The sequence below is a fragment of the Monosiga brevicollis genome, genomic scaffold (assembly GCF_000002865.3).
Source record: "Monosiga brevicollis MX1 MONBRscaffold_7 genomic scaffold, whole genome shotgun sequence".
Taxonomy (NCBI): domain Eukaryota; class Choanoflagellata; order Craspedida; family Salpingoecidae; genus Monosiga; species Monosiga brevicollis.
This window is the reverse complement of record NW_001865044.1, coordinates 692,587-712,165: the sequence shown is the minus strand read 5'-3', so window position 1 is coordinate 712,165 and position 19,579 is coordinate 692,587. Positions and strand designations below refer to the sequence as shown.

At 54.8% G+C, this 19,579-nt stretch overlaps 4 protein-coding genes across 4 annotated transcripts; 2 read left to right on the top strand and 2 right to left on the bottom strand.

The window, feature by feature from the left end:
• Positions 1–3,053: 3,053 nt before the first annotated feature.
• MONBRDRAFT_18680 (uncharacterized protein) lies at positions 3,054–6,923 on the bottom strand (the record flags this gene model as incomplete). The annotated part of the gene is made up of 9 exons (XM_001744836.1): positions 6,320–6,923; positions 5,257–5,994; positions 5,042–5,104; positions 4,772–4,918; positions 4,294–4,571; positions 4,089–4,200; positions 3,894–3,988; positions 3,696–3,780; positions 3,054–3,593 (listed from the first exon to the last, which is right to left on the bottom strand). Exons 1-9 carry the CDS (start codon positions 6,578–6,580, stop codon positions 3,054–3,056), a joined length of 2,319 nt encoding a protein of 772 aa, XP_001744888.1. The 5' UTR covers positions 6,581–6,923.
• A 217-nt stretch (positions 6,924–7,140) lies between these two features.
• On the top strand, positions 7,141–8,773 carry MONBRDRAFT_36699 (uncharacterized protein). Its single transcript, XM_001745012.1, has 5 exons — positions 7,141–7,476; positions 7,559–7,658; positions 7,763–7,842; positions 7,931–8,039; positions 8,164–8,773. Exons 1-5 carry the CDS (start codon positions 7,294–7,296, stop codon positions 8,322–8,324), a joined length of 633 nt encoding a protein of 210 aa, XP_001745064.1. The 5' UTR covers positions 7,141–7,293; the 3' UTR covers positions 8,325–8,773.
• A 1,698-nt stretch (positions 8,774–10,471) lies between these two features.
• MONBRDRAFT_32027 (uncharacterized protein) lies at positions 10,472–16,464 on the top strand (the record flags this gene model as incomplete). Its single annotated transcript, XM_001745011.1, has 23 exons — positions 10,472–10,675; positions 10,793–10,855; positions 10,958–10,993; positions 11,099–11,206; positions 11,295–11,365; positions 11,481–11,558; positions 11,636–11,757; positions 11,890–11,975; positions 12,073–12,198; positions 12,286–12,399; positions 12,592–12,770; positions 13,601–13,654; positions 13,766–13,874; positions 13,990–14,149; positions 14,294–14,417; positions 14,527–14,629; positions 14,763–14,849; positions 14,965–15,056; positions 15,189–15,369; positions 15,487–15,672; positions 15,786–15,845; positions 15,962–16,172; positions 16,391–16,464. 23 exons carry the CDS (start codon positions 10,472–10,474, stop codon positions 16,462–16,464), a joined length of 2,628 nt encoding a protein of 875 aa, XP_001745063.1.
• A 137-nt stretch (positions 16,465–16,601) lies between these two features.
• On the bottom strand, positions 16,602–19,296 carry MONBRDRAFT_36697 (uncharacterized protein). The gene is made up of 2 exons (XM_001744835.1): positions 19,123–19,296; positions 16,602–18,949 (listed from the first exon to the last, which is right to left on the bottom strand). The coding sequence occupies exons 1-2, from the start codon at positions 19,237–19,239 to the stop codon at positions 16,808–16,810; spliced, it is 2,259 nt and encodes a 752-aa protein (XP_001744887.1). The 5' UTR covers positions 19,240–19,296; the 3' UTR covers positions 16,602–16,807.
• Positions 19,297–19,579: the final 283 nt, after the last annotated feature.

The window sequence follows — 19,579 nt, the reverse complement described above, 5'->3', positions numbered from 1 at the left end:
TCTTTTTTCCCCCCGCTTGCCCCGTCGTCTCTTGCTCGACATACTCACCTGGTCCATCCCGATTCTCTTTAAACGCAGCCGAACGGAAGAGATTTTCTTGAAGACTCCTGTGGGCCGTGATGGTCGTGCCATCGGCGGTGCTGCCCCCGCCGCTGCCCCTGCGCCTCGTGCCCAGGCAGCAGCTCCTGCTCCTGCCCCTGCTCCCGCTCCTGCGCCAGCGGCTGCCCCAGCTGGTGGATCCAAGACAGCAACAGCATTGTATGACTTTGTTCCTGAGGAAGCTGGTGAACTTCGCTTCCGCAAGGGTGATTTCATCACCGTTCTCGACAGTTCGGACAAGGATTGGTGGAAGGGCCAATGTCATGGTGAGACCGGCCTTTTCCCTGCAGCATATGTGCGCATGAATTAGATGACCCTTTGTTGCGGTGGGAGTGTCCCTCGTCTGTACCCCTTTGATTGGTTTGGTTCCGAGTTTTGTTTTTGTTTTTTCCTCATTTTTTTTCCTCTCCCCACTTCTTGCCCTTCTCCTCTCTTCTCTTGTGTCTCTTTTCCCTTTCTTGTCGCGCGGGCCTTGTACTGGCTTGTTGCATCTGGTCACGAATGTGTGCGAGCGGCCGGGGACATGCCCTTGGGGTCGAGTGGGTGGAGCAGGCTGGCCCATCACCCTGATGATGAAGGTGGACAATCGAGCAAGGAAAACCAAATTGGTTTCACTCTCTTGTTCCCAATCGGTGCGAGACAGAGCATCGGCTTCCCCTAGACACATGACAACAGGCAGGTTGTCCACAGCGTTGAACAACGTATCGAGGCAAGATCAAAGAGGTGAAGGTAGTTGAATTGTCTATAACATGAACGGCAGCGCACGACGTGTGCACATGGCACCTGGCGCACGCTCGCGTCAAACTCAGGGAAAAAGAGCAGAAACTTGGGCCCGCGAGACCTCGAGTTCCAGCATCGTCACAACAACTGCACACACGCACACATATACACACATGCATGCACACGCGCACGCGTACGCCAAGACTAGGACTGTCGAATGCTTTTGCGGGCACGAGCCAAAAGTCCTAAAACTGAGGTGAAGATCGCAATCAATGTTGCTGCAATGGCCGTGTAAAATGCATTCCCAAATTTGCAGCTTCCGGGATCGAAGCTCTGGGCACCTGTACACAAGGCAAACACCTCGCTCTCGTCGCCCTTTGAGTCGGTATCTGCCACACCAGCTGCAAACACCAGCACCGCCACCACGAAGAAAGTGGCTGCCAGCGCAGGACCACGGCAGCACGGCAAGGCGAGAAACAGGGAGGATGAGCGTGTGCAGAAGTACGCGCGCCGTGAGCATCCGGCCAAACGCAACGTGAAGCCATCAAGAAGGGCCGTGTCACCATCTTACCGGCTGACACGAGGGTGGAGGTCAGGAGGCGCTCCAAAAAGGGAAAGCAAAGGGTCAGAATGGAGAGGAGTACGACCAGCCAGGTCGTGATGAGGGCCATGCCGTAAAAGAAGGCAGACAAGCGCCAGATGAGGAAAGGGATGTCCTCCAGGCCATCGCCGTAGCGCCCGCACTGCTCTGTGGCTTCCCCATCCGCCTGGTAACACACCAGGACCAAACCGAGCGAGACCTGCTCAAACCCGGCATCCAGTACGACTGTGGTATTGCTCGCCACCACCCAATCGGGCGCTCCAAAGGCGAGTAAAGACACCGTTGCTGAGATTACGGCGCACAGGAACCACACGCCCATCATGATGCGCCGGGTCAGAGGGTGCATATTGGCGTTAATCTGAGAGCGGTCTCTCGCCACAAATGACCAGGGTGGGCAAACCGCAGCCAAGGCAGTTGGCGGCGCAAAAAGGACAAACAGGAGCCGCTGCCAAAACTGCTGGCACACTTGCTTCCAAAACCTCGTACGGTGCTCTTTGCGTATGCGCGCGGCAAGCTGAGCAGCGCGGCGAGCTGAGCGGCGCCGCCTTCGGCGCAATGCACAGCCAACAGGAGAGGTGCCACAGCACAAATGTCAAAGCTACAACCGAGAACACGAATCAGGATTTGTGGCACACCCTTTTGCCGCAACAGAGTCGCGGCGTTGGTAGCTGCCTCGTGGCTGCCGTCGCGTTTGCGAGGAGCAGCAGAACACGGCAGGTCACGACCAGAACAGCCTGACCGAAACAATTGGCTGAGAGAATGTTGAGCGGACACCACGCTTGGTGTGGTGGATACGACGCTTTTGAAGTCGTACATTGTCCCATGAAAAAATAAAAGGGCGAGTGAGCAGCTCCGTTTGGCGCGTGCGAGGATCATGCTGGCTGTCTCGCAAGATTCAACCCTGCCATCGGGTCACGGCCTTGGCCACGGTCTTGGTCATCGCTCCTCCTGTTTTATTAACCCCTTGAACGAACAGATGCATGGTTCTGTCGCCGACACTCTCCACCACAGCACACCTACCCCGCTTGGTGTTAATTTTGCGTCCGAGCATGATGCAGGTGCGCAGTGAGCTTCAGCAGAAGGATGGGCACGGGCACGGGCACGGGCACAGGGGGCACGGCACACAGGGGGCACGGTTTGACTAGTTAAGACAAGACAATTGACTGCTGACAAGATCAAGACAAAACACACTGGATTTTGTTTCACGCACAAATTTAAATGCGTTGTTATGTTACATGTAATTCTTCTCATGCATTTGGTGCTATGACGATGCCATGTTGTACAGGTGGCAGGGCGTCCGTTGAGGCCCAGAAGGCAGGTGGAGCCAAAGCGAAACGATCCGTTCAAAGATTAAAAATTGAAGAGGTTGCGCGGCGGTCCTTGAGACCGCGAAGCCCTGCAACACCCATGCCCGTTACCATCCTAAATGAGCACGAGGCATTGCAAAAGCATCAACAAATAAAAAAGGAGACACTGACCTTGAGTTTGGCTCAGCCAAGGACTCTGCGGGTAGCAATTCCTCTTCATCCTCGTCAAGAGGCTGAGCGGGCGAAAGCCCCAGCAATTGCCGAAGGCCAAACGACGGCTTGGTTCGCCTAGCCCGCCAACAAACAAACAAAAAAAAAAAAAAAAATCAGTACAGAATGAATAGACTCTCCTCCAAGGCCAACGCCTGTGCTGTGCTGAAAGCAAAACCAATACGTACTCGGCTTTGCGACCGCTGCGGACCGATTGCACAAAGCGCGACACGCGACCTACACCCAAATTCACACCATGCGTTCAAGCGCATCAAAGGATGACGCACGGGTTTTTTTTTTTTGTTTTTTTTTTCTGAGTTGAGGTGCTGCCGAGTCCAAACAGAGCCGACGAAGCACAGACAAGAAAACCAAACGGGCCGAACGAGAACCCTACTAGATGGAGCGGTGACCGATCCCAACGTCTCTTCCTCGTCGTCATCCAAAGCTTCGGCGCTTGCGCTGGTGTCATCCAGTCGCGACGGGCGCAAATACTTGGCCTGCAGTTGCCACCGAAGAAGCCTCTCGTCATTCGGTGTGGCTGGGGGGCTAAGCGGGGCCTGAAACGCTCTTACACTTACAGCCAAGGCATGCGGACCGCGCCGAAACTGCGTACGCTTCTCAGTGCGGACCAACGCACGCCCTTCCGTGACCGTGTCCTATGACACATGGAAGGAGTAGTACACCGTACCGTCAGCCAGCATGATGGAGAAACACGCAGTAAAGTGAAGCCAAAGCACCGGATGAACAAACACACGCACCGATGCGTCATCGTCCTCTGAAATGAAACTGGAAAAGCCACAGAGCGACAGCAGGCGGGGCCCAATGTGTAGAAGAGTTGCCAAACTGCAAGACAGCACACGACAACACGTCAGCCATGCAAAATGCAGTGCCAGTCAGCTTTCAAACGTACTGGCACTTGCACCACCCAAATGTCTTTGACCGCTGGTCAGCCGCACCTGACTATCAACATGGAGATGGGGTAGTAGGTGGCAAAATCTTTGATAAAGGCGACAACGTCCATGTGGCCCATGACGCGAGTAAAGGCCGTCGGCTAAGCGAGAAATGGGGTGTGGTGCAGAGTCATATCACGGACGCACGGCGTGCATCTGAGGCGGATGTAAGGAGCCGGTAGTGCTGTACGTGCTACATACCTGGGTGATGGCCACATCGCTCACCACGTGAGCATCCAAATGCGACATGGATAAAAAGTTGAGGCCCAGTGGGGCCGTCAAACGACAGAGCAGCAGGCCAGAAAATATCAAGCTGTGACATCCCCGACGACCGATGCGTCAGTGGCACAGAGAAGCAAAACAAAACGGGACGCGGTGCAACCCGGCATGCCCGAGACGTACGCACCTTGCCGAGTCAGTCTGTTGATGAGGCACGAGCTGATAGAAATCAAAAATGCGCAGCTTGAAGACGACGCGGTACGTGCACACGGACAGGTAGAAGAGGGTGAAGAAAGTGATGACTTCGATATTAAAATAATAGCCCGAATCGCCCGTGTGATTGAGGAGGAGAGCATAAATGCTCATGGTGGGAGAGGTGGTGAAGAAGAGCACTTCTGACCACACCACAATCAAGGAGAGAATGGTGCAAAATACTGCCGCTGCCAAGTACAAGACGGGCCGAATCTACACCAGAAAACCAGAAAGCGCCAAGGCAGCCGCCAATGCAGGGAGACGAGTCGGTGTCCAAGCCGGGCGCACGTCAGGAGAAAGTGAGGAGCAAGAAGGAGCCGCGCTTGCATAAGATACACACCTTGATGTACCAATACCACTGAATGGTCGGCCAATGGTTCTTGAGGCAACCCTGTCAGCAGGCATGTGCGAACAAACCCTGAGCTTGTCAAAGCAAAAGCAAATGCTTGTTCCCAAGGCTGAAGATTGTAGCAACACACCTCATAGCTGGAGCCTGCGGTACTGGAAAATTTGTGGTCTGCCTTGTTGCGCTGTTTTTTGACGTCCTCAAAGTGAATGGCCTACATTCCACAGCAGTCCAGATTAATCCGGTTGAGCAGCGGTGGGCTCGGAGGAATAGGAGCCGAAGCGTCAAGGCGTGGCGCAAAAATTAAAAAAAAAAAAAAAAAAAAAGATCTACATACGCGCTCGATTAGGTGCTGGCGTTGAGTGTTGCAACGCTTGATGATACCATTCAGCTTGATGACCTGCCATTGATATAACGTTGACCCCACAAAGGTCGACGGGGGTTTGGGGCACACGACTGAGACTGGCTGTAATAAAAGGGTGGAACGGTCGGACGGCAGGCTGGGCGAGCGGGCGGTGGTCAGGGTAAGGAAAAGGTCACGCGACTGTTGACCTTGGCGTGAAGATCGGCCAGGCTGGCTTGAGTCAGCTCGCCGGAGTAACGAGCCGATGCCTTGCGGGATGGTGTTGCATCTTGAAAGTCAATTGCACCATCGGCATGAGCCGGACACTTGAGCAGGATGAGGTTGAGATAGGCTCGCAGCGGACTGTCCGTGGGGCATTGGCCAGCAATGTCCAGTAAATCGCTTTGCGTGGTGTCGAGTTCGGCCTCGGCTTCAATGAGCTCCGTATTAATGCTCGCCACACGATAGTAGTAGAGGCGCAGCGTACGCTCGATGTCGGCACGACGCCACATGAGGCGGGGGATATCCACTACACCGTAGCCCAGCATGAGAACGACCATAAGCAGGCCCCATGTGTTGGAGGCGGCGATGATGATTTGCTCAAGGCCGGCCGAGTCAAGATCATTGCGAATAGCAATGTAAATGAGCAAGATGGCGGCAATGACGCCGAGCGAAACGTAGGTGACGGCATTTGCACGCAGCGCTGTCTTGAGCTTTTGGGCCGGGGTAAAGTCGCCGGCCGTAAAATACGTTTGGCCAATCGGCAGGATCAACCAGGAGAGCGCCTGAGAGGACCAGTAGATGACTTTCCAGAAGACTGGCAAGGCGTGGGGCGAGACATATGACCAGGGCCGCGAGCAGGAGCAATCCTCTGCCAGATTAGCGCACAAACAAGCAGTGCAAGGTGAGGTGCAAGTACCCTGGTTGAGTCGGCAACAAACCAGAATCTACGTGCGGCGCTTTTTTTTTTTTTTCTTTTTTTCTTTTTTTGGGCTCTTGCTTTCTTTTCCAGATACAAGGCCGGCATGTTTGCGTAGCATACCGAGGGAGCTGCACAAATCCGGGAGCGAGGCGTTGAGCAGGACGTCGTCGTGATGGCAGCCCGTCACGTTGAGCGGAACGCTTGCATTGCCATTGGCCAGGCAAAAGTAATCCCGTAGGCAATTCCAGTAAAATGTCTGGGTGGCACGATTCAAACAGACGGTGAATCAGAGGGCGTGGGGATCTCGCTCAAGCAATGCGGACACCTTTGCGTGGGCAATGTTGCCATACCGAGGAGACGTCGATGGGTAGAACGAACACAATGGCCGAGGAGAGGAACCAGGTGTAGAGCACCACGGCTGTGACAATCCAGTTGCTGGAAAAGCGACCGTAATGGCGAAATGCCAAGCCACAGAGGCCAAGCGTGACCAGAATATCCACGACGAATACCGTGGGACTTGCCATGTTGGCAAAGAGGATAAGCGCCGCAGCCGCGGCAGCAAGTGTCACAAGCCAGCCAAAATATGGCCTGCCGGACTTCCCAGCCAACATGAATAACCCTGAATAGCAGTAGGTGGTTGCAGCTTGCTGCTAATTCGACCGATGCCGCACGTGTTGCGCCCAAGATCGGCCGGCAAAGTGTGTGTGCGCGCGCGCGTTCTGCCAGCCCTGGTGTACGCGCCACCGTCGAAACTCGTTCCTTCAATGCTCTGGCTGAAACCCAGCCCTTGATGCTCAAATCAGCGCAATCCTTCGCCCCATCACCCTTTGCAACCTTGACAAGAAGTACCCCGGTACCCTTGCAAGGACTTGCCCCCCTCTTCTCTTGCTCCGTCCGCCACTGCCCGTTTGGTGAGAGAGACAGAGAGAGAGAGAGACGAGAGACGAGAGACAGACAGAGAGAGAGAGAGATGAAATAAAATCCAACAACACTGTGAATTTGGATGACAATGGTCATCATGTATTTTACTTTCAAATGCAGAGCCAGATAGTCTCTTTGCCTTACAAATTTGTTACATCCGGCACGAAAAAAAAAAAAATTGGGGGTGACCTTGTTTAGCAAACACAACACACACACACAACACACACACACGATCATTTTTGTTCTCTCCGACGGCAGCCGGATTTGAGACTTGAGACGCAGGGAGAGACGTGAAGCCCGTGGCCGTTTGCAGACTGGCAAGGAGTGGGCGATATCGTTTGCGTGGCGTTGAGGGATCTGCGTTTGGCCGTGTTGCCCAGCCTTACCTACAATCGCCACCAGCATGGCTGCTATCAGCAAGGACACCCAGGCGCTTGTGCAGCGCATGATGAAGGATGCAGGCCTCACGCCCTTTCAGCAAAGGCAACTGAATGGCTCGCTTCAGCGTGGCACTAGCCTGCCTACCAAAGTCAAGCCAACCACCAGCAAGCCAGACGCCACACCTGCTCCCAAGCCCAAGCCCAAGGTTTGTTTGACTCGGTGCCAACAAGAAGCTTTGCCCGTTGAGCCGACGGCTCACGAGTGTCTTGTCCTTTTCGTCCGGATAGACTGTTTTCCGAGGACCCCCGACCAGTACGCGCCGACGTCAGGGTGACATTCTCGAACAAACCCGAGGCTACGCACGGGAACGCTACCACTCCCATGACTGTGCGTGGTCGCGCCGACGTCGCTCGCAGAAAGAGTCGATCAGAAAGAATGATTGGCAGCCAATGTTCGCGGCTCACGTGTGCTCGCGCATGGTTATACCATAGTGGGCCCTGCTCGTGAAGACGCCAAGGACCGTTTTTACGATATTATGGCATTTGGGCGGGAAACTGCCGATCGCAAAGAGGTGGGTGGTCCTAGGTGTGGCGGGTATGCGCTCTCGCCTCTCACGCAAACCCCCTCGCTCATGGCCTGTTTCGACGTTTCACACGCAGTCCATCAAGCAGCGGGGTCGCGAATCTTCACGCGCATCCACAGCTGCCTCGGCCCCGGCAGCTCTAGCCCGAAAATCCCAGCCCCGCGAAGTCGACCTTTTTGACATTGGTGGGTGACCATGCACAGCTGCTAGCCTCATCACTTATCGCCGGGACGCTTGTGTCGCGGCTGCTTGCCAGCCAGCTGTCCTCACCTGCGCTGCATTGGTCCCTGGCCGGCACCACCGAAACAGTTGTGCAAGAGGTAGAGGAGCGACGGGCTCATCGTGAGAAGCTGCGCTCCATTGGTCAGCTAGACGCGGTAACCGACCGCCAACTACAAACGGAAATATCTCAGCGGATACGTCAGCTAGAGATGATGGACCGTGAGCGCGCCAAGACTGTTCGTCGCTAGTGGCTTTGATGGCTGCTCAACGAGCCTGTCCCGACCTTTTTGCACACCCGGGCTCCTGTGTTTGTGGTGGATGTGTGTGAATGTTTGTGTGCGGAGGAAGGGGGCGTATCTGCGCGTTTGAGCGAGAAGAACACTGTTGTTGCAATCCGCCTTACGGGCCGTGTCCTTGGACGCTTCGGGTGGGCGACCGTTTAAGATGCCGAGCATCGCTTTTCAACTGACTTCATTTCTCTTGGGGTTCCTTGAGTGCTTTTTCCTTTTCTTTTCTTTTTGTTTTCTTTTTTTCATTTTCAACTTGCGACAAGCCTCGTCAGTCGGGCTTTGTGTGTTGGTTGCTGCAGGACGTTGAATATGAAAACCCGCAGTTGCTAGAGCTGGAAAAGACAAATAATAGTTCATCAACTGCGAATGTTGCATTCTATGTATCTAAATCGAAAGTCTCAAAATTGTACTTGACAGCCAAGGGTCGAGCACGGGCTGTCGCCTCCGGATTGAATGATAGACCGCAGGCCTTGTGTGAGTACGACAGCTAGTGTGGCCCAGGTTCCGGGCATGGGCCATGTACGCAAAGTGACATGGTTCAGTGCATTAAAGATTCGAAATGCTTCCCCAGGTCCATGTTGCATTCGGGGCACACGAGTTTCTTGACGAGCCAGGCATCGATGCAGTCTTGGTGATAGCGGTGCAAGCACGGTAAAAATCGCACTGTGTTACCTGGAACAATGTCATCCATGCAAATGATGCACCTGTATCACCACAAGCAATATTAGTGTCAGCCCAGAAACGAATACAAACAAGACTGAGGAGATCAAAACATGGACTGGGGTATGGCAGAGGCTCTCGCGGTCGTGGGAGAGAGTGCGAGAACGCGCAAAGCAAGATGGACGTACTCAGAGGCATCTTCGGCAGCGTGTTCGTCGGTAAACACAGTGAGGGGAAGGGACTCAATGAGCGATTGTCTTTGAAGATAGGCCATAACGGCGGCGTCCTCGGCTGCCGCCTGTTCCTCGGCTTGATGCATGGCTTGCATGAGCAGCATGAGGCGAGTCTGAGCGTCGCTGGCCAGGGTGGGAGGATAAGAGGCTGCATCGTTATCAGACACGACATAAACGTGTCGCCCGGTTTGGTGCTGATGTGAGGACCGGCTTCGGCGTCGCTCGGCTGCACGCGAGGAGCGATGGTGTGACCGGTGTGCCGCGCGCAAGAGGGCGGCTTGTTCGGCCTGTTGTTGTGCATTTGACGGGGGAGTCTGCGACGAGGATGAAGTGTCCTCTAAACTGCTACAGCAGCACCCCATGGCTCAGGTACCAAACTTGATAATCGCGAACGCGGTGGCGTGGCTCGTTCACGCTGAAGTGGCTTCAACTCCGGGTCGTTCTGTACGCACAGTGTGGTTCAGGTAGCTCTACTGCGGGTTGTTGCGCGTCACCACAAGAATACAACCACGGATCGCACTGCAACCGAGCACGACGTACGGCGCTGAGAAAGTGGGCACGCGACGGGATCGAGGAGGACGATCCCCTTTGCCTTGCTGGGGCCAACGCCTCGCCCTCGGCGCTATGTTCTGTCTATCACGCTCTCGACCTCTTGAAGAACAGCCGTGATGCGACAGTACGAGTCGGATCCGAGCCGGACCCAGACAAGGAATTCAGTCACCAGAGCTCCCAGATCCAGCATACGCGCATGCAATGTTCCCAAAAAAAAAAAAAAAAAAAACGAGAGAGAGAGAGAGAGAGAGAAAAGAGAGAGAGAGAGAGAGAGAGAGAGAGAGAGAGAGGCGAGGTGGGAATAAGATGAGATTTGATGTGATGGATGTGTCTGTAAGCTGGGAGCTGTGTGGGAGCTGTTTTGCTGATGTGTGTGTGTGGTGCCTGTGTTAAGCGTGTGTGTATGGGGTGTGTGTGTGATGTTGCAGTTGCCGCCGCGGCTGGAGCAGCACCCGTGCCTCTCTCTTCTGCCGCGTGAATGTCAGATTATGTTGTCAGATGATTCTGATGATGATGATTGTCAGCTGTTTTAGGCTTGACGACACCGGGTGACAAACCATGGCCGTGCGCGGCTGAGTGGTCGGACGTCGGGTACGATACGCTTGGGCTCAGATTGAGCGGCTTGCTGGGTCGGGCTGTCTTCTGGTCACAGAGGCCGTCATGGCGCAGCAGGAAGGTTCGAGCGCCATGGGATGGGAGGTAGCAGCGGCGGGGGATGGCGCAGCCCTCGATCCTTCCGCAAGCCCTGGCCCTCCGCAGCTGGAATCAGAGCTGCAACACCTTGCCCAATCGCAGCTGGAAGTGGAGGCGCTAGAGCGCCAAATGGCAGAACTGGCAGACCAGGAGCTCATTGTGCAGCAAGAGGTACATTTCACACTGCTATACCGGCGCTTTGCTCATGCCATCACGACATCCCTTTGTGCCATGGCATTCCGGGAATGAGGTGACTGTCCTCATTTTGATGTTGGGACTAACTCTCAGCTTCACCTGCTGGAGCATCTTCAGCCGGAGCAAGATGAACGCACTCACCTGCTTCTGGACCAGGCAAGGGCTAAACCATGGCCACATGTTCTTACATGGCCATGCCAACTCTGCGTGAGCAACAATGGCGTGCGCCGCTCATGCGACGCCCCTCCGCTTTGATAGGACATGGGCGTGTTGGGTGGTGATGTCAGCACAGAGGTAAGATCGCAACCTCGTTTGAGGCCCAGAATTATGCCATGCCCGCTTGCCTTGGATCTGTTTCCATGCGTGTTCCCTTGAGAATGGCCTTCCTGCACCGCGCAGGACTTTGAATTGCGACGTGCCAAGCGCCGCACGCTCTTGTCCCAGCTCGAGGAGCGCCGAGCTGAACTCGAGCGGGACCGCCAAAATCTTCAGCGCCAAAAGCACCACGTAAGCGCACGGCCTGTGTTTCAGTCTCACCCGTCTCTCCTTCCTTTTCTTGTCCAATGACACCCCATTTGCGACCAAACATGTCCAGCTCTTAGCACGCAACGAGCTGCGCCCTACCGCCAGTGCGCGATTCCCCGCAACCGTGGACAGCATTCAAAGGTCGGTCCGGCTCTTTGCCACCTTTTGTTTCTCGGAGCCATCGGTCGGTGGACTCCCTACTGCGTCTTGAAGCTTACCTCTCTCGCCGCTCATTCAAATCTTATTGGCTGCACAGCTTTCAAAAACAGCTTGCCCGCGACCAACAGCGTCTCCAAGCCAGGCGTGAACAGGCTCGGCGCGATCAACTTTTACGGTACACCAAGCCACAAATTGGCTCCAGCTCATCGCGACCCTGCTTGACACAGCGCTGGTTGTTGTATCGGGCTTTAGGCTGGCCCCCACAAACCGTCTGACAAAGGGACGCGAACAATATGATCGCTGGCAACGGCCCATCTACGACCGCTGTCGACAAATTGTCCTTGATATCATCAACCAAGTACTGGAGACTCATGGTAGGCTTTGCCTATCCCCTTTGCGTTCCATGTTAGCACTTGGACGGTCAAAGACAGTCGCGATATCAACGCCACGAGTGTGGACCAGTCAGCATGGGCTTCTGATTCTTCCTTTGACCCCACGTGTTGCAGCGCTGCGTACCCTCCCCTGGGATGTTCCAATCGACGATGAATATGCGTCCTTGCTAGCACATGCCCAGGCTCACCGCCAAGCCTGGGTACGCGTAAATCGTCCAAAAGCTTGTCCCATCTATGCCTCACACAGTTTCAGCTGATCGCCGCCTGCCGTCGTGAATGCACCGAAACTTTGCTTAGGACATTTACAAAGCCGTGGTGGCCGAGGTAGTCGAGGCAGAAATTCATTCCATCTGGCATGAGCTCAATGCCGTCTCAGACTTAGCAGCTAAACTCACCAATCACCTCATCCTGTCCTCCGTCTCGGTTGGTTCAGTATTCCAGAAGGCATTGTGCTTTCGAGCGCTGGCGGCATCTTCTAACTCAAATGGGCACCATGCCTTTCACACCTAGACGGCTTCAACTGACGACCGCCAATTGTCAACGGCGCTGTTGACCAGCACGTTGCACGCAATGCAGCGTGGTCGCACGCTTGACAAGTACATCCACCATACACAGGCCCTGCGGGTTCGATGTTGCTCCGTTCTTCCCTCTCCCCCGTCCTTTTTTTTTTTTTTTTTTTTTTTTTTTTTTTTTTTTTTTTTTTTCTCTCTTCATTTCTGCTCGTCGTTCTTCATGTTTTGTTCAAGCCCTATTGTGGCTCTGCTGCTCTCACCGTAGCCCGCTATCCCCCGTTGCTGCTCTTAATCCGTGTGCTAGCGTATGCACAAAGCTGCACCACCGGACTCATCGCCACCCCGCCGAAGACGCTCTTCCACTCATTCCCGGGTGGCGCAAGAACTGGGCTTCCAAGAGCTTGACCTTGACACCACTTTGGGGGCGCTTGCCCTACCCACAGACGCCTCAACTTTTATACCTCCCACGCACGTGTGCACAGAGTATGTCACAGGCAGTCAGGCAAACCAAGCAGCAGTTTCGTCTCGTGGTACTCGATTGACTCTCACCTTTGCACCCCTGGCACTTGTTGCTTTCTTAAAAAAAAAAAAAAACAAGAAAATTACCTCCAACTCTACCGGCGCTGGCCATGGCATCCGTAAGTTTTGCCATCGCCCCGTACTTTCCTACCTCCCAAAATGCTCCGTCTAGCTGCATACGCCTTCGGTACGAGACGTCTTTCTCAGAGCAGCTCTCCTCCTGTAGGCGAGAAAATTTCGTGCAGACGCAGCCACCGTGCACGCCGTGTCCTCCCCATCCATCGGCACCCATGCCGTGCTTCATGAAATCATTTCTAGCCCTTCATGCGCGCAATGGGCCATGCTCTGGTCTGACAAAGAGGTGCGACATGTACTTTGGAGCCACGTTTATCCATTCATTCCATACTCATTCAAACACACTTGCGCAGCCCACTCTGATAGTGACAGATGCCGGCCAGCTAGACGCCCAGCATCGTCCGATGCTCTCGCACCCACATGGGCAAATCGAAACCAATGGATCGCGGTTTATTGCTGCCTCGTGGAATTTAGTAAGAAAAGTGCACCTGGCGCATGCATCTTCAAGAATCGCCTGCCCAACCCCAACCCCCCAAAAAAAGCACGCTCACGTTTGCCCCCGCACTCATTTCCTTTTGCTCAAGCGCGAAGATCAAATTTCGACGATCGATGATGCTGGCACGCTTGTCCTTTGGTATGAGAATTAAAAGCATTTGCTTGCCGGCCATGAATAGTTCTTGTTTGTAATCCTAACACGGCTTGATAAATGCACCCGCTAGGCTGCTCACTCGCGACCAAGAATCGGCACTCAAGCCGGCTCTGTGTGTCCCCAGGTAAATATTGGCCTTTTCCTGCTTTGCTTAGGCATACAAAAAAGGCCCGTTCTTGGGCGTTGGTGCCAACACCGTGGCGAGCTTGTGGTCATCGTACGCTTGTGGGCATAGACAATCGCTTGTCATCAATCAAGGCGCCCTCCGCCAGGCGCAGTCTGGGTCTCGTGCGCGTGCCATCTTGTGTCAATTTTACCCAGCCCTGACACTCACTGGACTACAGGTGAACAGACTGGTGTACCGTCCGACAGTTTTCTGCCCTCCCCTCGATGTATTGTACAAGCTTTGATGCGCTCTCCTCCACTCATGACGACACGCACAACCGCGCGAAATTGTAGCCCTCACTCCTCGTGGGTTTTGACGACGGTGACATCTGGCGTGTTGTTCTACAACCTGACGCCAAGTTGGTTGACCTGACATTCGAGCGGCCTGATCAGGATAGCACCGTGCTGGGCGACAATCTTATGAGTGGAAAGTTTCCGGTCGAGGTATTTCGAGGTGGGTGGTCGCTCCAGCTCGCCCTCAATGCTATGCTTCAGTGCAGACCAGGGCAAGCCATGCCTGTGCCCACGCACAATGAGACCCCGCAGCCATGCTATCGTCGTGCTCGAAATCTTATGGCCAAGTCTTTGTGCCTCTTAGGCCACAGTGGTGACTTGCTTGTGCTGGACGTTTCCCACAAGAGCAAAAAGTGTTTCTCCCTTGACTCGCAAGGTGTTCTCTTGGTGTGGATGCGCGGACCGGAGCACTTGACCGGCTTTGGCTGGTATGTTGAGGCCGCTTGGGGTTTGTAAACGCGTGGACTTTTCTGTTCGGCATCTCAACTGACACATTTGCGCTGCTATTGGTTTTGTTTTGCTTGTTTTTTGGCTCAGGTATGAACCGGCACAGCGATATCGATTTCAATTTTCGCGCAAGGTACTGCGTCTTCGTGAGGCTTCATCGCAGCTCGTGTATGATGCACGCAATACGGGCACGGTAAGCGCGCGGGCACGACAGCCTGCTTAGCAGGCGGTAATCTAGCGAATGGAGCATCACGGGCGTGACTTTCCACATGGATGCGCTGATGGGCTGCTGCTGCTGGGCTGCTGCTGCTGCTGGGAAATCGTAGCTCTTCCGACGCAGAAGCAAGCGCCTTGAAGGTGAACACGTGCAGCTTCTGGCAGCCTGTGCTCAACAAGATGCTTTGATTGACCACGTATGTGGATCGTGCTTCTCGTACTTGACTCGACTGCAAACCCGATTTGGTGCGCTTGACACTCGCCGACGTGCATATTGGCTTTGAAATCCTCACCCTGCGCATGTGAGCTCAGATGATGGGTGCTGAGCACCACAAGGCCTACGCGCTGCCGGACAGTCAGCACGCAGAGGACGGCATTGTCATTGTACAGATCGTTGGAATAGGGTCAGCAAGCACTCGCCTTCAAGCTCTGATCTGATATCCAGCAAAGGAAAGTGCCGTGTTGCTCATCCACTGATTGCTTTGGCAATGTTGGCAATGCTGGATGCTGGCCCTTTGTGCGCTTTTGCTTGATAGAGGGGCGGAGGTCTCCCAAGTGCATCGTGCAGTCGCTGATCCGGCCCTGCAAGAGGCGACGGCCGTTCTTGGAGCATGCACCTCCCACTGGGCGGGTGACTTATTCGTTGCAGCGCTCTTTGAAGCCGAAGCGCTCTGCATGCCGACGTTGCTATTCTATCGTCTGCAATTGCCCGGAATGGTAGGGACGGCACCGCCAGAGGCAGCGAAACGCATACTGTTGCTTTTCAAACGCGTGTACAGTCGTGATTCACATGGCTTCGCTTCCGACTTGGCATTTGGGCTGCGTTGGTCGTAGGAGGTGGCTCCTTTGGCATTTCGGTTGCCATTGAGCGCAGAACAGGCAGCTCGCTTGCTGGCTGCCAAGGGACCTGATCGAAGGCAGATGCTTCGACTCTGGTGTACGCCGACTACCGCAAGCAGCTCAACTGACTACCTGTGTCTCCAGCTCGAGTCAGAGCTGTTCATCTTTGATCTTCACCGGGTGGGTTGGCGACTGGCTACAGCTTGAACTCCTTTCCAAATCATTTTTTCGTCTGACTGGTTCGCTTTCTGTGCCATATGTCCCACACTTGTCTTGTTCATTCTGCTGTACAGGGCGTTCTAGTGGGTCTGCCAGAGGCGTCAAGAAAAGAAGCACGAGTAACCCCACACCTGGTTTGTTGACTTGGCCTTGCGTTCAAGCAGAGTGCGGACCCTTGATTGCCAACCCTTGATTGCCAGGACTCTTATGCAATTTGTGGCCCATTTAACTCGGCTGGCCGGGCAACCAGGTGGCGGATGGAACCGCAACGGACCTCTGGCTTCTTCGGGCTGCCGCAAAGCAAAAATGGTTTTTGAGCACACTGCACGCCGCCGGCGGTATGGCCAACGCTGCCCCGCTACAAAGCGCCAGTGCACGTTGGCACAGCGGCGGGCTGTGCCGCGCAGAGCGTGACATACGCCGGCAGCAAGCCAAGCAGATTGCCTCTGAAATCATCAACGGTGCGTTGAGCTCAAGTTACGAGATGCTCGTTTTTCCTATCCGCCCTCTCACCCAGCTGTGCTGCTCACAGAGGCAATATCCAAAGCCAGTGGGCAGAGTTCGACCGCATGATGCCTCCAGTTGATTGGTGCACCATACCATGAGTTGAGTGACCATAGCGAGTGTAAAACCAAGGTGCCCCTACGCGTATCATCGAGGGGTTTTCAAGTTGTAGCAGCGAGTAGCTCTGCCAATGACAAGTCACAAAATGCTGAGTCATTCTCCATTCACTTGTCAAACGACAAAGGATGATGATGATGATGATGATAGAAAGATCATACCCTCATCATCAGCCTTGCAATCATAATTTAAAAGTCTAGTTGCCTCCCTCCTCTCACTGACAAGGGGTGCGGCTGACTCATTTGATAAAAAAAAGCGGAGTGTTCGATCGCTTCCAATTAAATTTTTGACCGCGGGCCAAGTAAACGGGGGAAGAACTCCGAACAGACACAGGGGACTAAGATCGATGGAGCAAAGCAAACAACCGTGCGTACACGGCCACAGTCCCGTCCACAAACGCAGGAAAGAGACCGACAAAGAAATCAGTTTAGCTCAAGGATCACAAAACCTATATAAAAGACACAGTTGTGGAGCGTTAACCAAACTCGATGTTAACAGTATTAAACGGCCGCGCCGACGCTGCATGCTCTTTCTTCTCTGTGACGGCCGAGGTAGGTGGCAGGCGCTGGGTGAGTTGAAAGGTTTGCTCCCGGATGGTTCCGTGAAGAGATTGCAGCTCTTCGGCACGCTCGGTGAGGAGAGCTCGTTCATCTTCTTTTCCCTCAAAGTCGCGTTGCAAGTCTTCGCGGTGTAGGAGAGTCAGCTCCTGGCGTAACCGCTGAGTTTGGTTGGCGAGCTGGTCGCGAACCTTTTTGAGGCGAGAGAGCTCGGCTCGCCGCCGGGCCAAGTTGGCATCTTCCTCTCGCAGCTTTCCTCGATGAATTTGTGCCTCCTCACGCAAAAAGTGAAGCTTCTCCGTCACGTGTGACAAGATCTGCACTGTTGTGGCGACACGCCGCTTAAGATTGATCACCTCATCGGTTCTCTCCTCAATCTGCTCTGTACGCGTCTGATTCTCAATCTTGAGCTGCTCAAAGTCAATGAGGCTCAGCCCGCCGGATCGCTGGTCATGGGCCTCTGACCGATGCGAGACACTCTCCAGGCCAGACATGGCACGTGAATAGATGCGCCGTTGGCGTGAAAGGACCGTCTGTTGACTCTCCCAGGCTTGCTCGAGTTCCTCCAGCTGATCAGAACGCATGCGCATGCCTGATTGGCGGCTGATGGAGCTCAGTGCCACCCGTCGGCGCAATTTGGTGTACTGGGATTTGAGCCGCTCCACCTGCTCGCGACTGCTCGCAATGGCATGGACCAGGTGATTTGTAGATTCGTCTTGATGTTGCATGCGGTCGGCGCGAGCTCGATCCATGGCAACAAGGCGCTCAAGCAACAACTGGTATTGGTGCTTGGCTTCAGCCGATGAGGTTTTCTTGCCTTGGTCATTGTTCGTTCGCTTGCTGTGCAGGTATTCGGCCAAGTTGGCGTGCATAATGCCGTTGTTCATCTCGGCGTTGTTCAGGGCGCTGGATAAACGACTATATTCTTCAATCAGCTGGCGCCGATGCGCGCGCTCTGCAGCCATTCGCTGGGCTGCCTCGGCCTCGGCTTCAACGCGAGCTGCCTCGGCAGCGGCCTCGGCCTCGGCCCGGGCGGCTTGCTCCTCCAGCAAGTCTGCTCGCTGTGCCTCGAGTGCTTCGATCCGAGCCCGTGCCTCATCGAGAGGGGAGGGGTCCACCTCGGTCCCCTCGGCCTCAGTCCTCTCCTCGCCAGCAGCGGGATTTTGAGCCGCCTTGTGGGCTTCAGCTTCAGCAGTGCGACGAGCAAGCAGCAGTTCATGATCAAGCAGCGCAATTGCGCGGGCATCGTCATCGAGGCCTTCCAGATTGGGTGGTGGCAGCGTCTCTATCTCGGGCTCTGTCCCTTCCTCTGTTGTTTGCTCGTCGGTTTCAGCGTGGTCGGTCTCTGTAGCCGGAACCAACTGATCAACTTCCCCGGTTTGGGATGATTCTTCTGGCGCTGATGCTTCACCAGCATCCAAGCCGGATGCTTGTGCCTCCATGGCAGTGGCGTGGCGAGCGAGCAGTTCATCGTACAAGGCCAAAAGTTCAGTGGGATCCTGCGGCAAATCGTCTGGAATAGCAATGCTCGACAAGGCCTCGGTCTCGGCTGATCCGGCCGCCGGGGCGGCTTCAGTATCGGACTTTTCCGTAGGATCAAGCTCTTCTGAAGGGGTGGGGCCAGTCTCATTTCCATCGACGGCAGTTTCAGCGGCAGCGTCGGCAGCAGGAGCCTCATCAGAGGGGGTCGCGGCAGCAGCAGCCGCCGTGCGCAAGGCCTCTGCAAGGGGCTGCAAGCGGTCCAACTGAGCCTGCAAGCTGACTGGGTCCTCTTGGTTGTTTGGCATCTGTGTTTCCGCTGCAGCGTCCTGAGTGTTTTGTGCGCTTTCAGCGTCAGCGTGCTCGGACTCAGCTGCTGCTGCATCATCCCCCGAGGGTGCCGCGTCAGCGGTGTCTGACTGGGCCTCAATGTTATCGTGCTGGGCCTCGAGGTCGTCCGGCTGAGCCCCCTCGTCCGGCTGGGCCTCAGTCTCAGGAGCCGGCAGCTCGGATTGGACCTCACCACCAGCCTCGACAACGCCCGCATCTTCGGACGCCTCTTCAACGCCAATGGTCACTGCCTAGATTCAGCCGAGCACGCAAACACAATCATCGTCAGCTCAAGCGCCGCAGTTGCCGGCTGTTCCTGGTTTGTATGCGTGTATGCGCACAGGTCCAGATCCGGTTTTTCTCCCTCTCCATCTCCCTTTCAAAACAAAAGCGACGCCATCACATCATGCCTTTTGAGACTCACCGTGCTGGCTTCGGGGTCTGAGGCATCATCGGCCTCGCCTGAGCCGTCCGACTGGCGTTCCAGCTCGGGTGCCGCGGCCACGGCCGCTTCTTCAGCATTGTCGGTGTTCTCAGCCATGGTTGGTTGTCAAGCAGCAATGGTCGATTTGTATGTCCAACCACCCCACTGACCCCCTCAACTCGGAGGTTTGAAAATAACAGGTGTCTTTTTAATTTTATCGCACACACCAGACTGAACCAAGCATGTCAGACTTTTTGGTGTGTGTTGTGTGTGTGTGTGTGTGTGTGTGTGTGTGTGTGTGTGTGTGTGTGTGTGTGTGTGTGTGTGTGTGTGTGTGTGTGTGTGTGTGTGTGTGTGTGTGTGTGTGTGTGTGTGTGTGTGTGTGTGTACTGCCTTTATTATTGACATTGGCGATCAAGTGTGTGTACCCCGCCCCCTGAAGTTCTTCTGGCTGGAT